The 20556-nt window shown below is 42.8% G+C and overlaps 1 protein-coding gene across 3 annotated transcripts in view; it reads left to right on the forward strand.

Annotated features, from left to right (window-relative positions):
• The window catches only part of smtnb (smoothelin b), a 341529-nt gene that overhangs the window by 313920 nt on the left and 7053 nt on the right, over nt 1-20556 (forward strand). For 2 of the 3 annotated variants that reach the window (XM_080208168.1, XM_080208170.1), the window contains one exon: nt 5545-5710. The exons of the other annotated variant lie outside the window; for it this stretch is intronic. In XM_080208168.1, the coding sequence (XP_080064294.1) occupies nt 5545-5692 (148 nt within the window). In that variant the 3' untranslated portion in view covers nt 5693-5710. Of the gene's footprint in view, nt 1-5544; nt 5711-20556 lie in introns of those variants that run through there. 3 annotated transcript variants of the gene reach the window in all.

Here is a 20556-nt window from a genome sequence, read left to right on the forward strand (position 1 = left end):
GGTGGACTTTAACTGTCTGGTTTACATATACAAAGATTATTGTGCATTCACCCCAGATTAAAAATTATTGGGCATTCACTACCTGGCAGACATATAAGGCTTTTATTAGTATGCACCAACACCAAGGCCCAAGTTTTTGCCATGGCGGAGAGGCTGTGCATTGTGGTGAAACCATTCCAAAACCCCTACTCCTTGTGTGGCTGTGGATTGGCAAGAGATAACTCTTATCATGTCAATACAGGTTTGATTTTGGTACTACCTGCTTTTGATGCAAGCTTTGTGCCTGTTCAGGACTGTTCTTTTGTACTGGCTTGTTGTATGCAGTCTATTATTGCTATGTGCTTGATATCTATAGAACCTTAGTTTTGTACATATCTGGCTTCAGTACAAACCCTGGCTCCAGTAACGATCTCACTTATGTCTGCCATTGAGGTTTATCACCAAATTTATTTTCCCCACCTAGAACTTTCAGTGGTGTTACTCCATTCAACTGTTTAAAGAATGAGTTTGTTTATGTATTGCTACTATTGGAAGTGATAAATCAAGCTTGAAGATTTTCCTGGGTTTCTAACGTATAAGCACAAGTCCTGTTTATTGCACGTATAACATTTACAATATTTTTAATAGCTGAGCTTTATAATCATGGATATTTGACTGGCTAGTCTGAGCTCTCTTATTACATATGTTCTGAGCAATGCTTTCATTATAATCTGCCAGCCTGTGTGGTTCTGGTGATTTCAACAATCAATTTTTCATTCAGACTTTTATACTAAATTTTAAGTAACATGATCAATAATCTCAGAAAATGTAATGTTAAAAATATTGTTGGGTTATTGTTGTTTTAATTTTTGACTGAGAGCATATTGCTTCCAACACTGAATGTAAAGAAATAGATTGATGCACCACTCAGTCTGCTGTTGAACCATATAAACCCGCAAGATGACATGTGAACTTCTAATCTGCATTATATTAGCTGATCTTAGCGACAGTAATGGGAGTAATGTAGATAATGCAAATATTTTAAGGTTACTGATGATTTATAAATCCTTGAAGTGTTTATTGACAGAATCAGGATATTATCCCTTGTCTACATTTCTTCTTTCCAAAGCTGACTTACATTTCTCCTCTATGCTTCTTTATTTCCAAATGGCAAATTTTCTCTGATATTTGAATCCTTTGCTTCCTTAAGGTGTTAACTGCTTATTAGGGTATGGTTTCTTAGATGCTAAGTATCCTTCAGTACCTTGCTGAAGTGACCTTCTCTTCAGTCTTCAAATGGTATTGAAATAAATGTTTTTCCCATCTTTATGTCTTGCCATGCTGTACACCATGCCTCAGTTCAGAGGGTAAGCAGGAGACCTGTGACTTGGTATTTCAACTGCTACATGGTCCAAGATACAAATCTACAGTGCAGAAAGAGGCCATTCAGCCCATCGAGTCTGCACTGACCACAATCCCACCCAGGCTTTATCCCCATAACTCCATGCTACCTTAGCTAATCCCCTGACACCAAGGAGCAATTTAGCATGGCCAATCCGCCTAACCCGTTTTTGGTTTTGTTTCATCTAGACATGCTTGTACTGTGCATATGTATGTGTTCAAAACTCCAAGGATGTATTATGCTTCAGCAATTGGATTTAGATGGTTAAAGATTTTAGGAAAATCAAAGAAGCCAAAAATAAATGAACTTTTTAATTTCTATCTTTTCCATCTGAAACTAAATTAAATATAAATGGTTCTCATGATTGTGGAAAATGTGGTCCTGAATAAAACTCCTTATTGTGCTAGGGAAGCTATATGAAGTTCTCGTATTCAATATCATAGTAAATCACTCAGGCCACCATCAATGGTATAATTATTATTCCAAGAACTGTTCATTTTTAAACTAAAAGCTACAGAAGAATGTATTTATGTTTTAAAAGTAGACTTCATTCACTATCTGCAGCTGGTTGCAATTCCAAATAAATATACATGTTTCTTAAGAGAAGTAATTTTTAATATATAAAGATAAATAATAAAAACTAATATTAGTCTCAGAAATTATTACTTCTGACTTTTTAATTGATCTACATAAGCATAAACCTACTTGAAGGTTATTTCCAGGAATGCTGGAACATTTAATATCATTAAGATGCATCTTGAATTCAACCACCACTCCGGTGGCACTGCTGTTCAATAGATCTACCAATCTCTGATTGCTGGTAGCTCTTGGCAGACTGGACTTCTGTACTTGAGTCCTTGATCCCGGGGAAGGCCTGCCATTGTCCTGAATGGCACTTAATTCAAAGGGCAAAACTGGCTTAGCAAAAGAAGACGAAGGGTAGCGGTGGAAGGGTGTGTTTCTGAATGGAAGGCTGTGACAAGTGGCATTCATCATGTGGAGATGGCATTCTTCAGGGATCAGTGTTGGGACCTTTGCTGTTTGTAATATACATAAATGATTTGGACAAAAATGTAACTGGTTTGACTAGTAAGTTTGTGGATGACACAAAGGTTGGTGGATTTGTGGATAGCAATAAGGACCACCAGAGGATCCAGCAGGATATAGATCAGTTGGAGACTTGGGTGGCGAGATGGCAGATGGAGTTCAATCCAGACAAATGTGAGATAATGCATTTTGGAAGGTCTAATACAGATAGGAAATATACATTATATGGCAGAATCCTTAACAGTATTGATAGGCAAAGGCATCTGGATGTACAGGTGCACAGGTCACTGAAAGTGGCAATGCAGGTGGAGAAAGTAGTCAAGAAGGCATACGGCATGCTTGCCTTCATCGGCTGGGGCATTGAGTTTAAAAATTGGCAAGTCATGTTGCAGCTTTATAGAACCTTAGTTAGTTCTTAGGCCGCACTTGGAATATAGTGTTCAATTCTGGTCGCCACACTACCAGAAGGATGTGGAGGCTTTGGAGAGGTACAGAAAAAATGTATCTGGTATGGAGGGCATTAACTATGAGGAGAGGTTAGAGAAATTTGGTTTGTTCTCCCTGGAACGACAGAGGTTGAGGGATGACCTGATAGAAGTCTACAAGAATATGAGGGGCATGGACAGAGTGGATAGTCAGAAACTTTTTCCCAGGATGGAGGAGTCGGGGACACAGTTTTAAGGTGTGAGGGGCAAGGTTTAACCGAGATGTACGAAGCAGATTTTTTGCACAGAGAGTAGTGGGTGCCTGGAACTCATTGCCAGGGGAGGTAGTGGAAGTGGATATCGTAGTGACTTTTAAGGGGTGCCTTGACAAATTACATGAGTAGAATGGGAATAGAGGGATATGGTTCCCGAAGGATAGGGGTTTTAGTTAAGTCAGGCAGCATGGTTGGTGCACGCTTGGAGGGCCAAAGAGCCTGTTCTTGTGCTATAATTTTCTTTGTTCTGTGTTCTTTTGACTTCTCAAAAAGAGGCAACACAGATGTCTCACTGTCTCTTTAGCCGATGGGCAAGACCCAGGGATACATTGGCAATGCCTACTTAGCATTTAATTTACAAAACTTTAATTTAAAAATTGTGACAGTGGCAAATGAATGTGAGATAAAAGATACTCATCTAAAATTGCAGGTGGGATTCTTCCAAAAAGATCCTAAGTGTCGAATTAACATAAAAGCTGGAGTAAATCCCACTGTTTTTTTCAACAGGATTTTCAAAATGAATCTCCCACATTCTATGGGAGTGCACTAGCATGAATATAGTGAAAAATCAGGGATGAGGCCTATTGGAGAGGCCAGCTGTGCAGGCCACTACACATGCGCCAATCTGTCAGAATGCAGATCGATGCATGTACAGTAGCCCCACAATGCCAGCCTCCTGATCACTGGTGATCTGCAACCATGCAATGCTGGCCATGTGACCCCCCCCCCCCCCCCCCAGGTCCCCATCCCCTGATACCTGCCACACACCGCTCCCCCCCCCAAAAAAAAATCTCTCAATCGCTGGCCTCCCTCCTTCTGTCACTGCCAAGTGCAGTGGCAGCAGGACCACACACCTCCACCGATCTCCCCACCCTGCCCCCTTGGCACTACCTGATGCTCAGTGGGCAGTGCTAAGGTATCCCTGGGCATTGCCACTTTCCTTCTTTAGCAGTGCCAAGGGGCCAGGCTGGCCCTGCCAAGTTCCAATGCCCAGGAAGAACCCTCTCACCCCCAACCTGCTGGCAGGGGACTCCCCTGGCTTCCCTTCACTCCAGCGGGGTTGGGTTGCCAGCTCCCTGTTAGGAGGGAAGTGTTGTAAACCCTACTGGAGTGAAACATGTTGACAGTGGGGAAGAAGAGTGGGAGAGACTCTAGCAGGTTCGGAGGCTTCAGTCCCGGGCCCGCTAATGTTATGTAAAGTCTAATTTAAATGATTAATACAGCACTGCGCCAATTTCTGGAAATCTGACACAGAGACTTGCGGAAGCTGTGACACCCAGTGGGAACCCCACTAAACGGCCTCTGCTTGAGTCTCCCGGCCTGCTGCACTCTTTAGCATCTTTTGAGAAATATAGATAATGAAAGTTCCTCTTTAAGTCTTTAAGTTTTACTTGCCACCCCACAAAACAATTGTTACAGGATAACTTGCTCTAAATTCACTGTCTTAACTGAGAAATTTGCCTTTCCATCAAATGTCAAGAGACTCTTTACAAGGACCATCTTCCCTCAAAGTAATATTTTGACCCTACAGTTAATGCTTATGGAGAAGGGTGTATTAGAAGCTTTTGGATGCTAAATAATCTCTGTCTTGCTCTTATTTGTTTTCTACAACTCTCCTTTTTATGTTCTTTACTGCATGGCCATTATGTAAACTGTAAATAGGTTTTGTTTATTTCTCACTGAGAAGATTAAATGTACACAAGTTAATTTGCCTATCTGTGTTGCAAACTAAAAGATATGTTGCTCAAGTTCTGGTCAATCACATTTGTTTGTTAGAAAATTGGGCTTCTTTAATTCATTTTTAAAAATGATAATGACCTAACCCTGGCGACTGACTCAGTTATAATACAATAGAGTAAAGTATTTGTTTATAACAACATGTTGATTGGGACTGGTTTTAGTCCCTGAGAGCTTTTATTGGATACCACTCTGCTGCAATCTTTGTCTTTTTGTGGAGAGGGAAAGGTGAAACTAATGTTGTTGGTCTAGATTTCAAACTCTTTTTTGCTGAGTTCTTTTTACTTTATCATAGAATGCTCTTTAGCTCCCAAAATTTTTAATTTATTTACTTTCTGTGTTGGTCTTTTGTGCACTATCATCGCTTATACACAATTATTTTATATGTTCTTCAAACAGTTACACGTTTCCCCATTTTCTACTGGAACCATTGCTTTTAATGTAGTTATTGTATTCATGTCATGTGCTGCATTCCATGTTCAATGAATGTATATTGAGCACAATGTTATTGATGTTGTGTATCACGAAGCATGAATTTTCTTTTTGTTCATTGTATGTCACTGAATGTAATTTATGTTTTTTTGTTTTTTTTTCTTGCTTATTTTTTTCTCCCTCTCTCCTTCTGTTCCCTGTTGTGTCCCGTCTCCTCTCTTGTTTGACCCTCTCTCTGGTCCCATAGGAAGCATGCTGACTGCCCACAACTGCTGGATGTGGAAGATATGGTGCGGATGAAGGAGCCCGACTGGAAATGTGTTTACACTTACATTCAGGAATATTATCGCTGTCTGGTGCAGAAGGGTCTGGTTAAAACCAAAACCACCTCCTAGGGATTAACGGAGTAAAGGGTGAGAGACCTTATCTGATTTAGAAATTTTAGGGCTTAGCAGACTTTGGTAAAATGAAGTTCTTACTTTTCTAACCTCACTAAATTTTTCTTGTCAACTTTAATTTTTCTTTGAACTTCTTCCTGTTTGCTGCTGTACTGTTTTTAAGCCTGCAGTTGTTCTCTGGTTTCCATTATTTTGGGAGCAGTATAAAAGGGAAATAATACTAAGGGACTTTAGAAAGGCAATAAATGCTTGGCTCTCATCAATTATTTGTCTCTCTGTATCTGTTTATATTTCTCTGAATCTAGTTCATACATCTTCTTAGAATCTGATTAGGGGCAGTGCACATGTTAGATAGAGCGGGCAACCTTTCTGCACAGACCGATGTGGGATGTCCTCCTTAACAGACTCCATGACCCATCAGAAGCTCTGCCCCCACCTGAACCTGCTAGCTTGATATCCTGCAAGACATCCGAACATTTATCCAAATTTCATCCAACATCATACACCTCTGTCCTGAGGTACTAGAGAGTTGCCAGCTTCTAACTGACTGACAGCTCTCTGAGGTGAGACTTTCTCGCCAAGAAGGATAACAGTCCCACTGCCAACCTACTAATGGCTAGTTGGCTACAGGATACCAGTGTTCCACATGTTGGGCTACTTGCTGACTTTTTAGCTGGGGGAGTGGGTGGAAATCAGGTACCTCATGTAAATCAACTTGCTGACCCATTCTCTGCCCAATTCCTTACAAGATTTCAAAAAAAGTTTGATTTTAACTGTTGTTTAAAACTTTCCCACATGCTACTTATTATTAGTTTTGCTGCTGATCTCAGCTGAGGCATCAGTGCCATCTGAAGTAGCTGAGCCACTTTATCAAGGAAAGGGAAGAGTTTGGCAGCTCAATCAATGGCATGTGCCATAGAACCATACAGTGCAGAAAGAGGCCCTTCGGCTCATCGAGTCTGCACTGAACACAATCCCACCCAGGCCCTACCCCCATATCCCTACATACCATACCCACTAATCCCTCTAATCTACGCATCCCTGGACACGAAGGGGCAATTTCTTAGCACAGCCAATCAACCTAACCCACACATCTTTGGACTGTGGGAGGAAACCGGAGTACCTGGAGGAAACCTGTGCAGACACGAGGAGAATGGGCAAACTCCACACAGACAGTGACCCAAGCTGGGAATCGAACCCAGGACCCTGGAGCTGTGAAGCAGCAGTGCTGACCACTATGCTACCGTGCCGCCCAAAATGTATTCTAACAGAATGGGGCAAAAGGATATATCAAAAACTTACATAGAAACTAGAAGCAGCAGTAGGTCATTTGGCCTTTCGAGCCTGCCCCACCATTCATTTTGATCATAGCTGATCATCGAATTCAATATCCTGATACCCTCCTTTCCTCCCATATCCCTTGATCCCTTTAGCCCCAAGAGCTATATCTAATTTCTTCTTGAAATCAGACAATGTTTTGGTCTCAACTACTTTCCATGGTAGTGATTTCACCACCTCTGAATGAAGGAATTTCTCCTCACCTCAGTTCTAAAAGGTTTACCCCTTATCCTCAAACTATGACCCCTAGTTCTGGTCTTCCCCACGACTGGGAACATCTGCTGCGATTCTTCCAAAAGTGCTGAATTGGCAGGAAAACGGTTCGAGATCCTGACTGTTTTGTCAGTTCTCACCTGAATCTCCACATTCTGTGCATTGCAGAGATCCCAGTCATGAATATCATTAAAAACACAGGAGGGTGGGGCCTATTCATGCCGGAGTTTGACAGTTCTGAAACTCTGCGCATGTGCAGTGGTCCCGATCTGTCAGACTTCCCATTTGCTGGCCAGCTCTGACCAGTCCCTTGTCCCAGAGCACCCTGATGCACAGCGCACCCCCCCCCCCCCCCCAGCAGTGGCAATCCCCCAAAAACCCCCATCACCCTGCCGATCCAACCCCTCCAGCCCGCTCCAATCGCTGCCCTCCCTTCATCCCAGATCAATCCTGTCGGCAGAGTAGCAGGAGACCCCCCTATCCCCACTCTCAATACACCCCATGCCCTTCGCACTGCCAGATGCCTGATGGGCAATGCCAAGGTGCCCCTGGATATCGGCACTTAGCCTTTTGGGCAGTTCCGGAGGTACAGACTGATACTGCCAGGGTGCACCACCCCGCACTGCCTGACCACCTAGGGGCCCCGATTGCCTCCCCTTCACTCCAATGGGGTTTCCACTAGTTCTCCGAATGTGGGGAGCTAGTCTGAACCCCGCCAAGAAGTACTCCTGGGGATTGGGAGATTCAGTAGGGACCTGAAAATTCCCAATAATGAACTGATAAACATATTTAAAATACATTTAATAAAACATTTATATGACTTATCTGCCTTCCCGCCGGTTTCCAGCACGGTCTGACTGGCGACTATTCGCCGGCTCCGGGAGATGTGCATGCGTTCCCAGTGCATGTGCAAATTACTGTTCAAGTGCAGCGACACCCATCCCCCACCTTGACCTGCCAGAAAAGTTGCGGGTCACAATGGGAGAATCGCGGCCATTATTTCTGAATCTATCCTGTCTAAGCCTGCTAGATGTTTATAAGTTTCTATGAGATCCCCTCTCCTCTTCTAAACTCCAACGAATATAATCCTAATCGATTTATATGACAGACCTGCCATTCCAGGAATCAGTCTGATAAACCTTTGCTGTACTCCCCCTATGGCAAGGACATCCTTCCTCAAATAAGAACACCAAAACTGCACACAATACTCCAGGTGTGGCCTCATCAACGCCCTACACAATTGCAGCAAAGCATCCTTATTCCCACACTCAAATCCTATTGCTATTTACCATTTATATAGATGATCTGGAGGAGGGAACCGAGTGTAGGGTGTCGAAATTTGCTGATGACACCAAAATTGGTGGAAAGGCAAATTGTGCGGAGGATGGGGAGAGTCTACAGAAGGATCTAGATAGGCTGGGTGAATGGGCCAGGAAATGGCAAATGGAATTTAATGTTGGTAAGTGCGAGGTGGTCCACTTTGGTAGGAATAATGGTAGGAAGGATTATTACTTACGTGGAAAAAAACTGCAGCAGGCGACGGTGCAGAGGGACCTCGGGGTCCTTGTGCATGAGTCGCAAAAACCCAGCTTGCAGGTGCAGCAGGTGGTCAGGAAGGCAAATGGGATGCTGGCCTTCATCGCGAGGGGGATTGAATATAAAAGTAGGGAGGTCTTGCTGCGGCTGTATAGGGCATTGGTGAGGCCGCAGCTGGAGTACTGTGTGCAGTTTTGGGCGCCGTACTTACGCAAGGATATTTTAGCCTTGGAGGGAGTGCAGAGGAGGTTTACTAGGCTGATGCCGGAGTTGAGGGGGTTGAGCTATGAGGAGAGGCTGAATAGATTAGGCTTGTACTCATTAGAGTTTAGAAGCATGAGGGGAGATCTCATTGAGACGTATAAGATGATGAATGGGATGGATAGGATAGAGGTGGAGAGACTCTTCCCGCTCAGAAAGGATAGTAGGACTAGGGGGCATAGCCTCAAGATAAAGGGGGTGCGGTTTAGAACAGAGTTGAGGAGGAACTTCTTCACTCAAAGGGTGGTGAATCTCTGGAATTCTCTGCCCGTTGAAGTGGTGGAGGCTGCCTCGCTAAATATTTTTAAGACGCGGGTTGATGGGTTTTTGATGAGAGAGGGGATTAAGGGTTATGGGGAGAGGGCGGGAATGTGGAACTGAGCAGCGACAGATCAGCCATGATCTTACTGAATGGCGGGGCAGGCTCGAAGGGCTAGTTGGCCTACTCCTGCTCCTATTTCTTATGTTCTTATGAAGGTGAACGTAAGAACATAAGAAATAGGAGCAGGAGCAGGAGTAGGCCATCCAGCCCTTCGAGCCTGCCCCGCCTTTCAATAAGATCATGGCTGATCTGAAGTGGATCAGTTCGACTTTCCTGCTTTCTCTCCATAACCCTTAATTCCCTTGTCTGTCAAAAACCTACCTACCTGTGACTTAAATATATTTAGCGAGGTAGCCTCCACCACTTCAACGGGCTGAGAATTCCAGAGATTCACCACCCTTTGAGTGAAGAAGTTCCTCCTCAACTCTGTTCTAAACTGCCCCCCACTTATCTTGAGGCTGTGCCTTCTAGTCCTGCTATCCTTTCTGAGCGGGAAGAATCTCTCTACCTCTACCCTGTCCATCCCTTTCATCATCTTATACGTCTCTATAAGATCCCCCCTCATCCTTCTAAACTCCAACGAGTACAGGCCCAGTCCATTTAGTCTCTCTTCATAGTCCAACCCCCTCATCTCCGGTATCAGCCCAGTGAACCTCCTCTGCACTCCCTCCAAGGCCAAAATGTCCTTGCGCAAGTGCAGCGACCAAAACTGCACACAGTACTCCAGCTGCGGCCTCACCAGTACCCTGTACAGTTGCAGCAAGACCTCCCTGCTTTTATATTCTATCCCCCTCGCTATGAAGGCCAGCATAACATTCGCCTTCTTGATCACTTGCTGCACCTGCAGACTGGGTTTTTGCGACTCATGCACAAGGACCCCCAGGTCCCTCTGCACCGTAGCATGCTGCAGCTTTTCTCCCTTTAAATAGTAATCCCTCCTACTATTATTTCTGCCAAAGTGGATAATCTCACACTTGCTAACATTGTACTCCATCTGCCAGGTCCTCGCCCACTCGCTCAGCCTATCTAGATCATACCATTTGCCTTCTTTACTGTCTGTTGTACCTGTGCGCTTACTTTTAGCGACTGATGCACAAGGACATTAAGTTCTTGCTGAGTGTCCACGTCTGTCAATTTACACCCATTCAAGTAATAATCTGTCTCTTTTATATTGCTACCGAAGTGGAAAACCTCACATTTATCTACGTTATAATGCATCTGCCATGCTTATGCCCACACACTCAGCCTGTCCAAATCATGCTGAACAATCTCTGCATTTTCCTCTCAGCTCACCCTCCCACTCAACTTTGTAGCATCTGCAAATTTGGAGATAATACATTCAGTTCCCATTTCTAAATCATTATTATATAATGTGAGCAGCTGAGATCCCAGCACACATCCCTGTGGAACCCCACTAATCACAGACTGCCAATCAGAAAAAGATCTATTTATTGCCAACTCTTTGCTTCCTATATGCTATCCAGCTTTTCTACCTATCTCAAGTCATTACCCGCCGTCCCATGTGTTTTAACTTTACATACTTGTCTGTTATGTCAGACCTTGTTGAAAGCTTTCTGAAAGGGGGCGTGGAGTTGGGGGTAAGGTGTTAGCGTGGATAGAGGATTGGCTGTCTAATAGGAGGCAGAGAGTAGGTGTCAATGGGTGCTATTCAGATTGGCTGTTGGTGAGTAGTGGAGTGCCCCAGGGATCAGTGCTGGGTCCTCAGCTATTTACCATTTATATAGAGGATCTGGAGGAGGGAGCTGAGTGTAGGGTGTCGAAATTTGCTGATGACATAAAGATAAGTGGAAAAGCAAATTGTGCGGAGGGTGTAGAAAGTCTGCAGAGGGATCTAGATAGGCTAAGTGAGTGGGCGAGGACCTGGCAGATGGAATTTAATGTTGGCAAGTGTGAGGTTATCCACTTTGACAGGAATAATAGTAGGAAGGACTACTATTTAAAGGGCGAAAAGCTGCAGCACGCTACGATGTAGAGGGACCTTGGGGTCCTTGTGCATGAGTTGCAAAAACCCAGTCTGCAGGTGCAGCAGGTGATCAGGAAGGCAAATGGGATGCTGGCCTTCATAGCGAAGGGGATTGAATATAAAAGTAGGGAGGTCTTGCTGCAACTGTACAGGGCACTGGTGAGGCCACAGCTGGAGTACTGTGTGCAGTTTTGGTCGCCGCACTTGCGCAAGGATATTTTGGCCTTGGAGGGAGTGCAGAGGAGGTTTACTAGGCTGATGCCGGAGTTGAGGGGGTTGAGCTATGAGGAGAGGCTGAATAAACTAGGCTTGTACTCATTAGAGTTTAGAAGAATGAGGGGAGATCTCATTGAGACGTATAAGATGATGAATGGGATGGATAGGATAGAGGTGGAGACACTCTTCCTGCTCAGAAAGTATAGTAGGACTAGGGGGCACAGCCTCAAGATAAAGGGGGGGGCGGTTTAGAACAGAGTTGAGGAGGAACTTCTTCACTCAAAGGGTGGTGAATCTCTGGAATTCTCTGCCCGTTGAAGTGGTGGAGGCTACCTCGCTAAATATTTTTAAGACGCGGGTTGATGGGTTTTTGATAAGAGAGGCGATTAAGGGTTATGGGGAGAGGGCGGGAATGTGGAACCGAGACACGACAGATCAGCCATGATCTTATTGAATGGCGGGGCAGGCTCAAAGGGCCAGATGGCCTACTCCTGCTCCTATTTCTTATGTTCTTATGAATTCCCATGGTGTGGCAGTGGAATAAAAGAAAAATAACTACACAAAAATGTCAAAGCAAACTCAAACAGAACAGTGTGTTTTTGTGACAACAGATCATTTTTCCTTGAAATCTATTTGTGTGTGAAGCAGATTTAATATTAGAGTGTCTGGAATTTGACATACAAAAAAAGGCAGGAAATAAATTTCTGATATTGAAATAATTTCAGATGGGATTTTTAAAAGTCTGCAACTTGCCTATTTGCAATTCGTATTGTTTTAATCCATATAATCCATAAAAAATAGTTTAATGTAATTATTTTGATTCACAATTTTGAAAGAAAATAGTTAATTGCTGAAAAACGATACATGTCAAAACTTTTCGTGTCTCACTCATTGGGACACTTCACAAGAATACCGGTATAGAGGGGTCAAGTTACCTCATTTAAATTTCAAGCAATGCTTGACAGTTATCTGTCTGTTACTATCAACAGGTGCATTCTCTGTGGCAATGCCTTTATCAGTCAGAGTCCACTTACCAACCAATCTTCGTATACATTTTTGTTTTCCCCTTATACAGATATTCATGCTGTGTTCTGATGAGTGCAAGATGAAAAGATTCAACATGTTTTTTTTCTTTCAGCAATTTTCAAGTTCTGGACTACCAAACAAAAAAGCTAATGTTTTAACTGGGGGTTAAACTTTGTTATTATGACCTAGGATCTAATTATTAGATAATTTACCCTGTTTATATTTGTATCAGAATGTAAGAGTGTAGTTGTTTCTGTGTACTAATTGCTGTCAGCAAGCATAGTTGTGATTTTCCCAAAAAAAACTTAAGTGCTCAACGAGCAGGAAGATGGGAGTTTTTCCTGCGCATCTTTTGGGCAAGCCAAATAAAATAAATTTACAGCATTCTGTGCAGCACAAAGGCCATCAGGAGATTTACCCCGGTTGGGGCAGGGGAGCCTAATCCTGCCCAAGAGGCTGGCAGCAGACTGCTGAGGGGGCCAGTGCACGTGCCTCGACCTCCCAGAATGCTGGTTGGTATATCGGTTGACATGCGCCTCCCCCCAGAACATTGCTTGCTCCCCATCGTCAGCCCTGAAACCAGCCTCCTGATGTCTGGACCTGACCTCCGAGCACCAGCCTCCCCACCCCCAATGCAGAGTTTCTCCCCTCCTACCTCCCCCCCACAACTCCCAGTCTGATTCTGCCCCTTCAGGCCCCCATGCTGGTACTATAGTTAAGAAAGCCCACCAACACCTCCGCTTTCTCAGAAGACCAAGGAAATTTGGCAGGTCAGCTATGACTCTCACCAAATTTTACAGATGCACCATAGAAAACATTCTTTCTGGTTGTATCACAGCTTGGTATGCTCCTGCTCTGCCCAAGACCATAAGAAACTGTAAAAGGCCTTGACTGTAGCCTAATTCGATATGTGAACCAGCCTCCCATCCATTGACTCTGTCTACACTTCCTGCTGCATTGGCAAAGCAGCCAGCATAGTTAAGGACCCCACACACCTTGGCCATTCTCTCTTCCACCTTCTTCCATTGGGGAAATGATACAAAAGTCTTAAGATCACTCAAGCAGCTTCTTCCCTGCTGCCATCAGATTTATGAATGGACCTACCTCGCATTAAGTTAATCTTTCTCTACACCCTAGCTATGATTGTAACACTGCATTCTGCAGTCTCTTGTTTCCTTCTCTATGAATGATATGCTTTGTCTGTGTAGCATGCAAGAAACAATACTTTTCACTGTATGCTAATACATGTGACAATAATAAATCAAATCAAATCACTTGGCACTATCCGGTGCCTGTTGGGCCCTGCCAGTGTGCCAGGCTGGCACTGCCCATGGGGAATACCTCCTGCCCCTGATATCCCAGGGGGCTTCAATGGCCTCTGGTCCCACCAGCAAGGCCATCACACCTGGGGACCATACGTGATCCCAGCTGGTTTGGACCTCCACCAGAGAGGTCAGAAACTTAAGAGAGTCTGGATGATTGCATCCTGGGCTCGCTAAATAAATGCAAATAAGCATCTGCATAGTGTAATCAGCCTGATGCTGTTCCGCAGTCAGATGCCAAACGTGATTCCTGTTTATGGCCACTGCTTACATTTCCTGGCCCGCTGCGCTCCTCCACCAACACAGCGGGCTGGGAAAACCACACCCCACATCTCGGTTTAAATAATTATATTCATACTGCTCATTTCTGATATATAAGAACATAAAGAACAGAAGGTCATTTTGCCCCTTAAACCTACTCCACCATTCAATAAGATCATAATTGATTTCTGACATTAACTTCACTTTCCTGTCTGCATCCTCCTCCCCCATAAACCTTGACTCCCTTGTACGTCAGGAATCTGATTCTAGATGGGCTGAGTTAGGCAAGCATAAAAAGCAACCATTTGAGCAAATATCAGATGACTGCCAACACTCATGAAAGCGTGCCACCATGAATCAAGATCTGAAGATAATGAAGAGAGAAAAAACAGGCAAAGATTTTTCACCATGTCATTATGAAAACACTTTGGTTAAATTAAATTTATTTAATTTCTAGTAAGGCTACATTATGGTAAATTGTGTCCTTTTGCTGTCCCTATGGAAAGCTGGGAAAGCCATCATTTCTGGCATTTACTGTGTAGAATGTTTGAAATGCTAATGTATACCTATCACTTGCGCCTCATACGTGAAAAGAAAAACCAAATCTTCATTAAAGGGCATAATACAAACAGTTTCAGAAAGCATTTAATAAATGCCTCATGGGTGGTTTGTTATAAAAATTCAGATTTCTGTAATGGAATGGATAAAAGATTGATTGGCAGTAGGAAACTATTAGTTTTGCCTGCACTGCAGATAAGATACAAGTGACATATCCCAGGCATCAATGCTGAGCCCACTTTTGTTCCACATAGATGGAAGAATAAATTATTTGCCTGAGGTGTAAAAGTACAATATTAAAATTTGCTGACACAATAATGAAGAGATCTGTGAAAGTCTTTCAGAGGTTGAATTAATGTCCATATATAATTTAATGCAGAGAGGTTTGAGATAATGTATTTTGGGGGGGAAAAAACAATGAATCGAAGCAATAGGCTAAAAGGATGTGCAAGGGTAGATAATAGAATGATCCAGGGATTCAAATACATAATTCCATGGAAGTACATGTTGATAAAACTATGAATAAGCTATTAGCATTTTGGGTTTTATAAATAGCAACAAGAGTAAATGTGTCAAGATTAGTCTCTACAGGCATTGACAGGGCCATATTTGTAATGCTGTGTGCGTTTTAGGGCGCACTATTATACAAAGGCCATTAAGGCCAGCATTGACTGATACCAGAAATGAGAAAATACAGTTATGAGGAAAGAAATATTCCAAAATGTTTAATAGAGGCTTTTGATAGTTTTTCTCTATTTATTCCATATTAAACAAGTTGTTTCTCTTTGTTTGGGTGGTCTGTGACCAGCTCAACTTAAGATTAATGCTTAAAGAATTGAGAGGGTAGAACACTGGGATTAGTTTTGGATTGCTTCAATGTGGAACAGCAGATATTGGTTGGTATGACTCTTTCTGTGCTGTAGAGTTCTACAATTCTCAGAGCACTCCTTTTAAAGTCAACTCATTTGATTCTGTGTGCATTATATAAATTATATTTTACTGTGTTTTTTTACAATGTGTTTTTGTTAAATATCATAATTTGGATATGTCATGTTATCTAGTGATGTGAGTTTGCTTGTCAAATAATGCAGACAGTCAATGATGCATTAGCCTCAAGCTAGGTTACATCATATTTTGGCTTGACTTTGAAAATAACAGTGGGGGAAGGGTTGAGCTAAGGTTTACATTAATTTAGCAGTCTGTTTATGAAGCAGCATGTGTCTCCTTGGCTACTAAACATTGTACAAAACTGAAGTCTCTTTATTGAAAAGTTTTTCCACAGTCCCTGACGTCTTGTTATTACTGCGATCAATGATTGTGTATGTTTTATGTGTTTCTAAAAAATTACAAGTTAAGCTTTTCTGTCAAGAAAATTAATGGGCATTTGTGAACTATTCCAATCTTTGAAGGTCACTGCCTCTGTGGGTTGTAAACATTGACTTTATATGGTGTTTCTTGTGCGAGGCAAAGATAACATTGTGCCTTTGAGTCCTGCACAATATGACTTTAAAAGGAAGGTTGCAGTCGTATTGATGAATTTGTTTCCTGCCAAAAAAAATCAGGCAAATTTATTTTTTTAAGTGCTATGCTACTTTCATAGGCTCTTATTTGTAAAACTACTCTTCATCAAATTCCAAAGCCTGTTTTATGAAAGGCTGATATAGGGGATGGTTATACTGCCCTGGTAGCTCAGTTGTTGTGGTTGAAATCCGTATCAGCCTGTTTTGGACATATACCTGGTTCTGTGCTGACAACAAACACTTGATCGTGTGGGCTGAACTAGGAAATCAAATTTATCAGAACCCCTCATCATCATTAAATAGTTAGGCTATCGTTACACTGTTCATTTACAGTTCATCTAATTGGAGACAGGAATATCAAGGGCACCTCTGATCCAATTTAAAAGCAACTGGAAACTCTTACAGGTATACTTTGGCTGCAACCAACTGGAAGGCACATTTTCAACAGAGTAGGTCAAGGAGATACTTAAAGGGCACACAGCTTTTCAGGTGCAGTATTCATTGCAGCATTCTTCACTCCTTATATGGTCTATAACCACACTATTATTGTCTTTACCTCCTCATCTCTCTGAACCTTCAAATACCAGCACCAATATTTAGTCTTGAAATGCAGATCCATAAAGTTTCTCACTAGCACATTCCCTTATTTCTTGCAAGTCAAACTGGTGAGCAACCTGGTGAACTTTTCCAATCTGGATCTTGGCTTTCTGAATGGAGTGGCCAGCAGTTGCTCTTTACCAGAGCAAACTAATTGTGATCCCACTTCCAGGCTCCCTGACCAGTTAGTGTGGCAGGTTGATGCCTCCATTCTGTCAAAGAAATGATTTCTAATTAAAGGGACCATGATATTCTAGTGGCAGGCACTTTGTTTTGCAGCTGAAATACTGTAATCTGCTAGGTTATGGACCAGCTGATGGAAGGTGGGATTAGAATGGGTAGCTTGTGTCTTTTTCAGCTTATGCAAAGTGGACTGAATGGCCTCTTCCTGTGCTGTAACCTTACTATGGTTCTATGGATGGCCATTGCCAGTGCATGTCTTCCTGCTCCACTGAGAAAAGATCTTGTTCCAGGAGGCCACATGTCAGTACTGACCTGTTGTGAGAGCCTGAGCCTCTGAGACAGTGGGACTCGCTCATGCTGACTAAACTGATGCTGTGCCTGTTTTGGCAATCTCACCTGCTAGTTGGATTCTGCTGTCCACCCCATCTGCTCAGGTGAAATGATTTCCTATTAGTCATCGTAAGCACTCTCTGAAGGAAGAAATGTGTTGAACAGTAGTCTTGCAACGGCCATAGCTGGAGCTCTTACAGCTTTTTTGAAGAACTTTTTTCTAATCTGGACCACCTCAGTGAACCTGGCAAGCCAGTGACAACCGGGATTGAAAATCCAGAGTTCAGGGCTAAAGCAGTTTATAATTGGCTTCCTCATGACCTCAACAACTTTTTTATTTCTTACCCGACAGTTCCAAAAACATTCCCTGCTCATCTTCAGTGTTGCCACAGGGAAGGCCAAAAAGAACAGGATCACACTGGAATTCTGAACTGTTGTCAATTTCTGGAACCAACCCATTCTGCTTGCCCCCGAACCCACCTTAATGATCAGGAGTCTGGGAAAATGCTGCCTTATTTGTATTTTTAGGGATGAAGTCTGCACTGAAAGCATCTCTACTACACAGGGTCATGGGCAGTAGAACGGGACGGTGCAGGATTCAGCCTGATGGAGAGGGAGTTTGCATTCTAGCCTTGATGCAAAGGGCAAAGATGAAGGTTTCAGGGCTACTACCTACATTAAAAGAATAATTTCTATACATCGGAGCCTTTTGACAGAGCAACCTTTCAGCAAACTTGTGCACCATGGCATAGAGAAATCCAGCTCCAGCTTGTGCTAAGTTGTCAAACAGGGCTTTGAAACAACTGTGGATCAGGTTGGTAATTCTGTGAACACTGATGAGGATCCACATTGATGGAACCTTTGGTGACATTGCTGACAGTTTCACTCAAAGTTTACACTTATGCAGCATAACTCTGGGATATAGCATCTCCTCAGTCTTTCAATCCATGAAATAGAACATTGATTGGAATATAGAGAGCTTCAGAGGATCACTGTGCTCCTACACTCTTACATAAGCAGTGAGAGTCTACAGGTACAACCTTATGACAGTGACATTGATTTCTGCTGTCCTCTCTCAGGAAGACAGGACATCTGTTTCTCTGTCAGTTTCTGACCCAGTGTCTTTGTTGATTCCACAAGCCAGCTATCTCAAACTTTGCTAGCTGATATTGAGGAGTAGCACCCTGTGGCAGGGTCCTCAAAAGTTAGAGCTGTTCAAGGTTGCCCAATACTTTAATGATGGTGGGGTATCCCTTTAAATGGCGCTGTTCCACCCTGATTCCTAAACATTCATGTCATGTTTTCCTGCTTAAGAATAATTGAATAAGATGTTTCCAAACACCAGTTTCCTGAAACAATCCTAATTAAAGCACAAGACCTCTTAAATATTTTTGGCTGTCAGGGCCACCTGGTTTTCTCTGTGCATTAACCAACATGATGGTGTTTATATTTTGTGCATGGTTCTGGTGAAATACCATGAAATTAGGTTGTAGGATACCAATTTAGCACCCGGAAACTCTGAAATGCAAACAATTTTTTACCCAAATAGATTTACTTAATTGTGTGAATCTGACTCATATGATCTTCTCCCCAATTATCTGATCTTAGCATACCTCAGCTGCCATCCAAGCTACAATTAGTCCCCCTAGTTTAGGAAGGAAAATCTAACCATTGCTGAAAATAGAGACATGTCAAAGCTTTTCATCTTGCATATCAGGCCACTTCATAATAATATCGATATAAGGGGAAACTTTATGCTGTATGAGAAGAAAGTACTGATTGGTTGGCAAGTTAACTCTGATTGGCAGAGGCATTGTCTTGTAAATTATACCAAGTGATACAACCTTCAACTGCCAGGCATTGTTTAAAAGTTATACCAGGCAGTTTGACCCTGATCTGTCGAGGAATGAACCCAACAAACAGCTGTCACTTATTTTGTTTAGCTGTGAATGTATTCTTTATGTCTGCAAAGAGTAGGCCCTGTGTATTAGTATATGTAGCTTCCAGTACACACAAATGTACTACACATTGTAACTGTCAACCTTAAACTGGTCGACATTCTTATCACACAGAGGATTACTTAGCAAATGTTGTCCAGTCATGGATTCACATCTAATGTTGGACACAACGGGCAGAATTTTTCCATACAGTCCACCAAGGGAATCATAATGGGTGCGACAGGATATTCAAAGGTCCGTTGATCTTGGTTGGGATTTTCTGGTCTTGAGGCGAGCACAGCCGGAAATTCCCGCCCTGCGTTTTGAGGGGGAGAATTAGTAAGAGTTGGAGTTCCTGGTAGCTATGTAGTGACCCCGACTGATAAATGTCCACATAAGCATGTTGGGTGGGCATGAAATTGGGTAATCGCAATCGACTAACAGCTTTTTGGGTAAAGAATGGCATAGTGGTCAATGCATGCACAAGTGTACGCCAACACAAGTCAACATAATCATGAATGATGGGAAGAAAATACATGCATTAGTTGATTCTTTTGGAGATCTTTTGGCACAGTTGGTCCTGTCCTTGCATCTAAGCCAAAAGCTCTAGGTTCAAATCTACTTGAGGACTTAGAAATCATAGAAGCCCTACAGTACAGAAAGAGGCCATTTGGCCCATCGAGTCTCTACCAACCACAATCTAACCCAGGCCCTATCCCCATATCCCTACATATTTACCCTCTAATCTACACATCTCAGGACACTAAGGGCAATTTTTAGTATGGCCAATCAGTCTAACCCGCACATCTTTGGACTGTGGGTGGAAACCGGAGCACCCGGAGGAAACGACCAAGGAATTGGCCAAGAAATTCTTGGCCGAGAAATGTGCATTCAATATGCAGCCAGTCAAATTGAGTATCAACTTATACATCTTCCGAGCGTATGCCAATTTCAGACAATAAGAGCAAGAAAGATTCCTGGTCAGCCACATGATGGAGAGAAAATTAGAGCCTCTGCCATTACAATTCATAGCTCTGGACTACAAATCCATGTACAATTGCATGTTACCACTGGCACTTAGACTCTTGGCAGGGGGGAGTGGGGTGTGGGCATTGTAGAGAACTGAAGAAGATGAAGGTGAGCCTCTGTTGTGTTATTTATGGGAATCCTAGCATTTAGAATATGATTATAATACTTAGCTGCTAAGATGAAGCTTTATTTAACTTGGCGTGGAAACCAGTACTTGGATACTCCCAA

The sequence above is a fragment of the Carcharhinus amblyrhynchos genome, chromosome 20 (assembly GCF_965287045.1).
Source record: "Carcharhinus amblyrhynchos chromosome 20, sCarAmb.v2.hapA, whole genome shotgun sequence".
In the NCBI taxonomy this organism is placed as follows: Eukaryota; Metazoa; Chordata; class Chondrichthyes; order Carcharhiniformes; family Carcharhinidae; genus Carcharhinus; species Carcharhinus amblyrhynchos.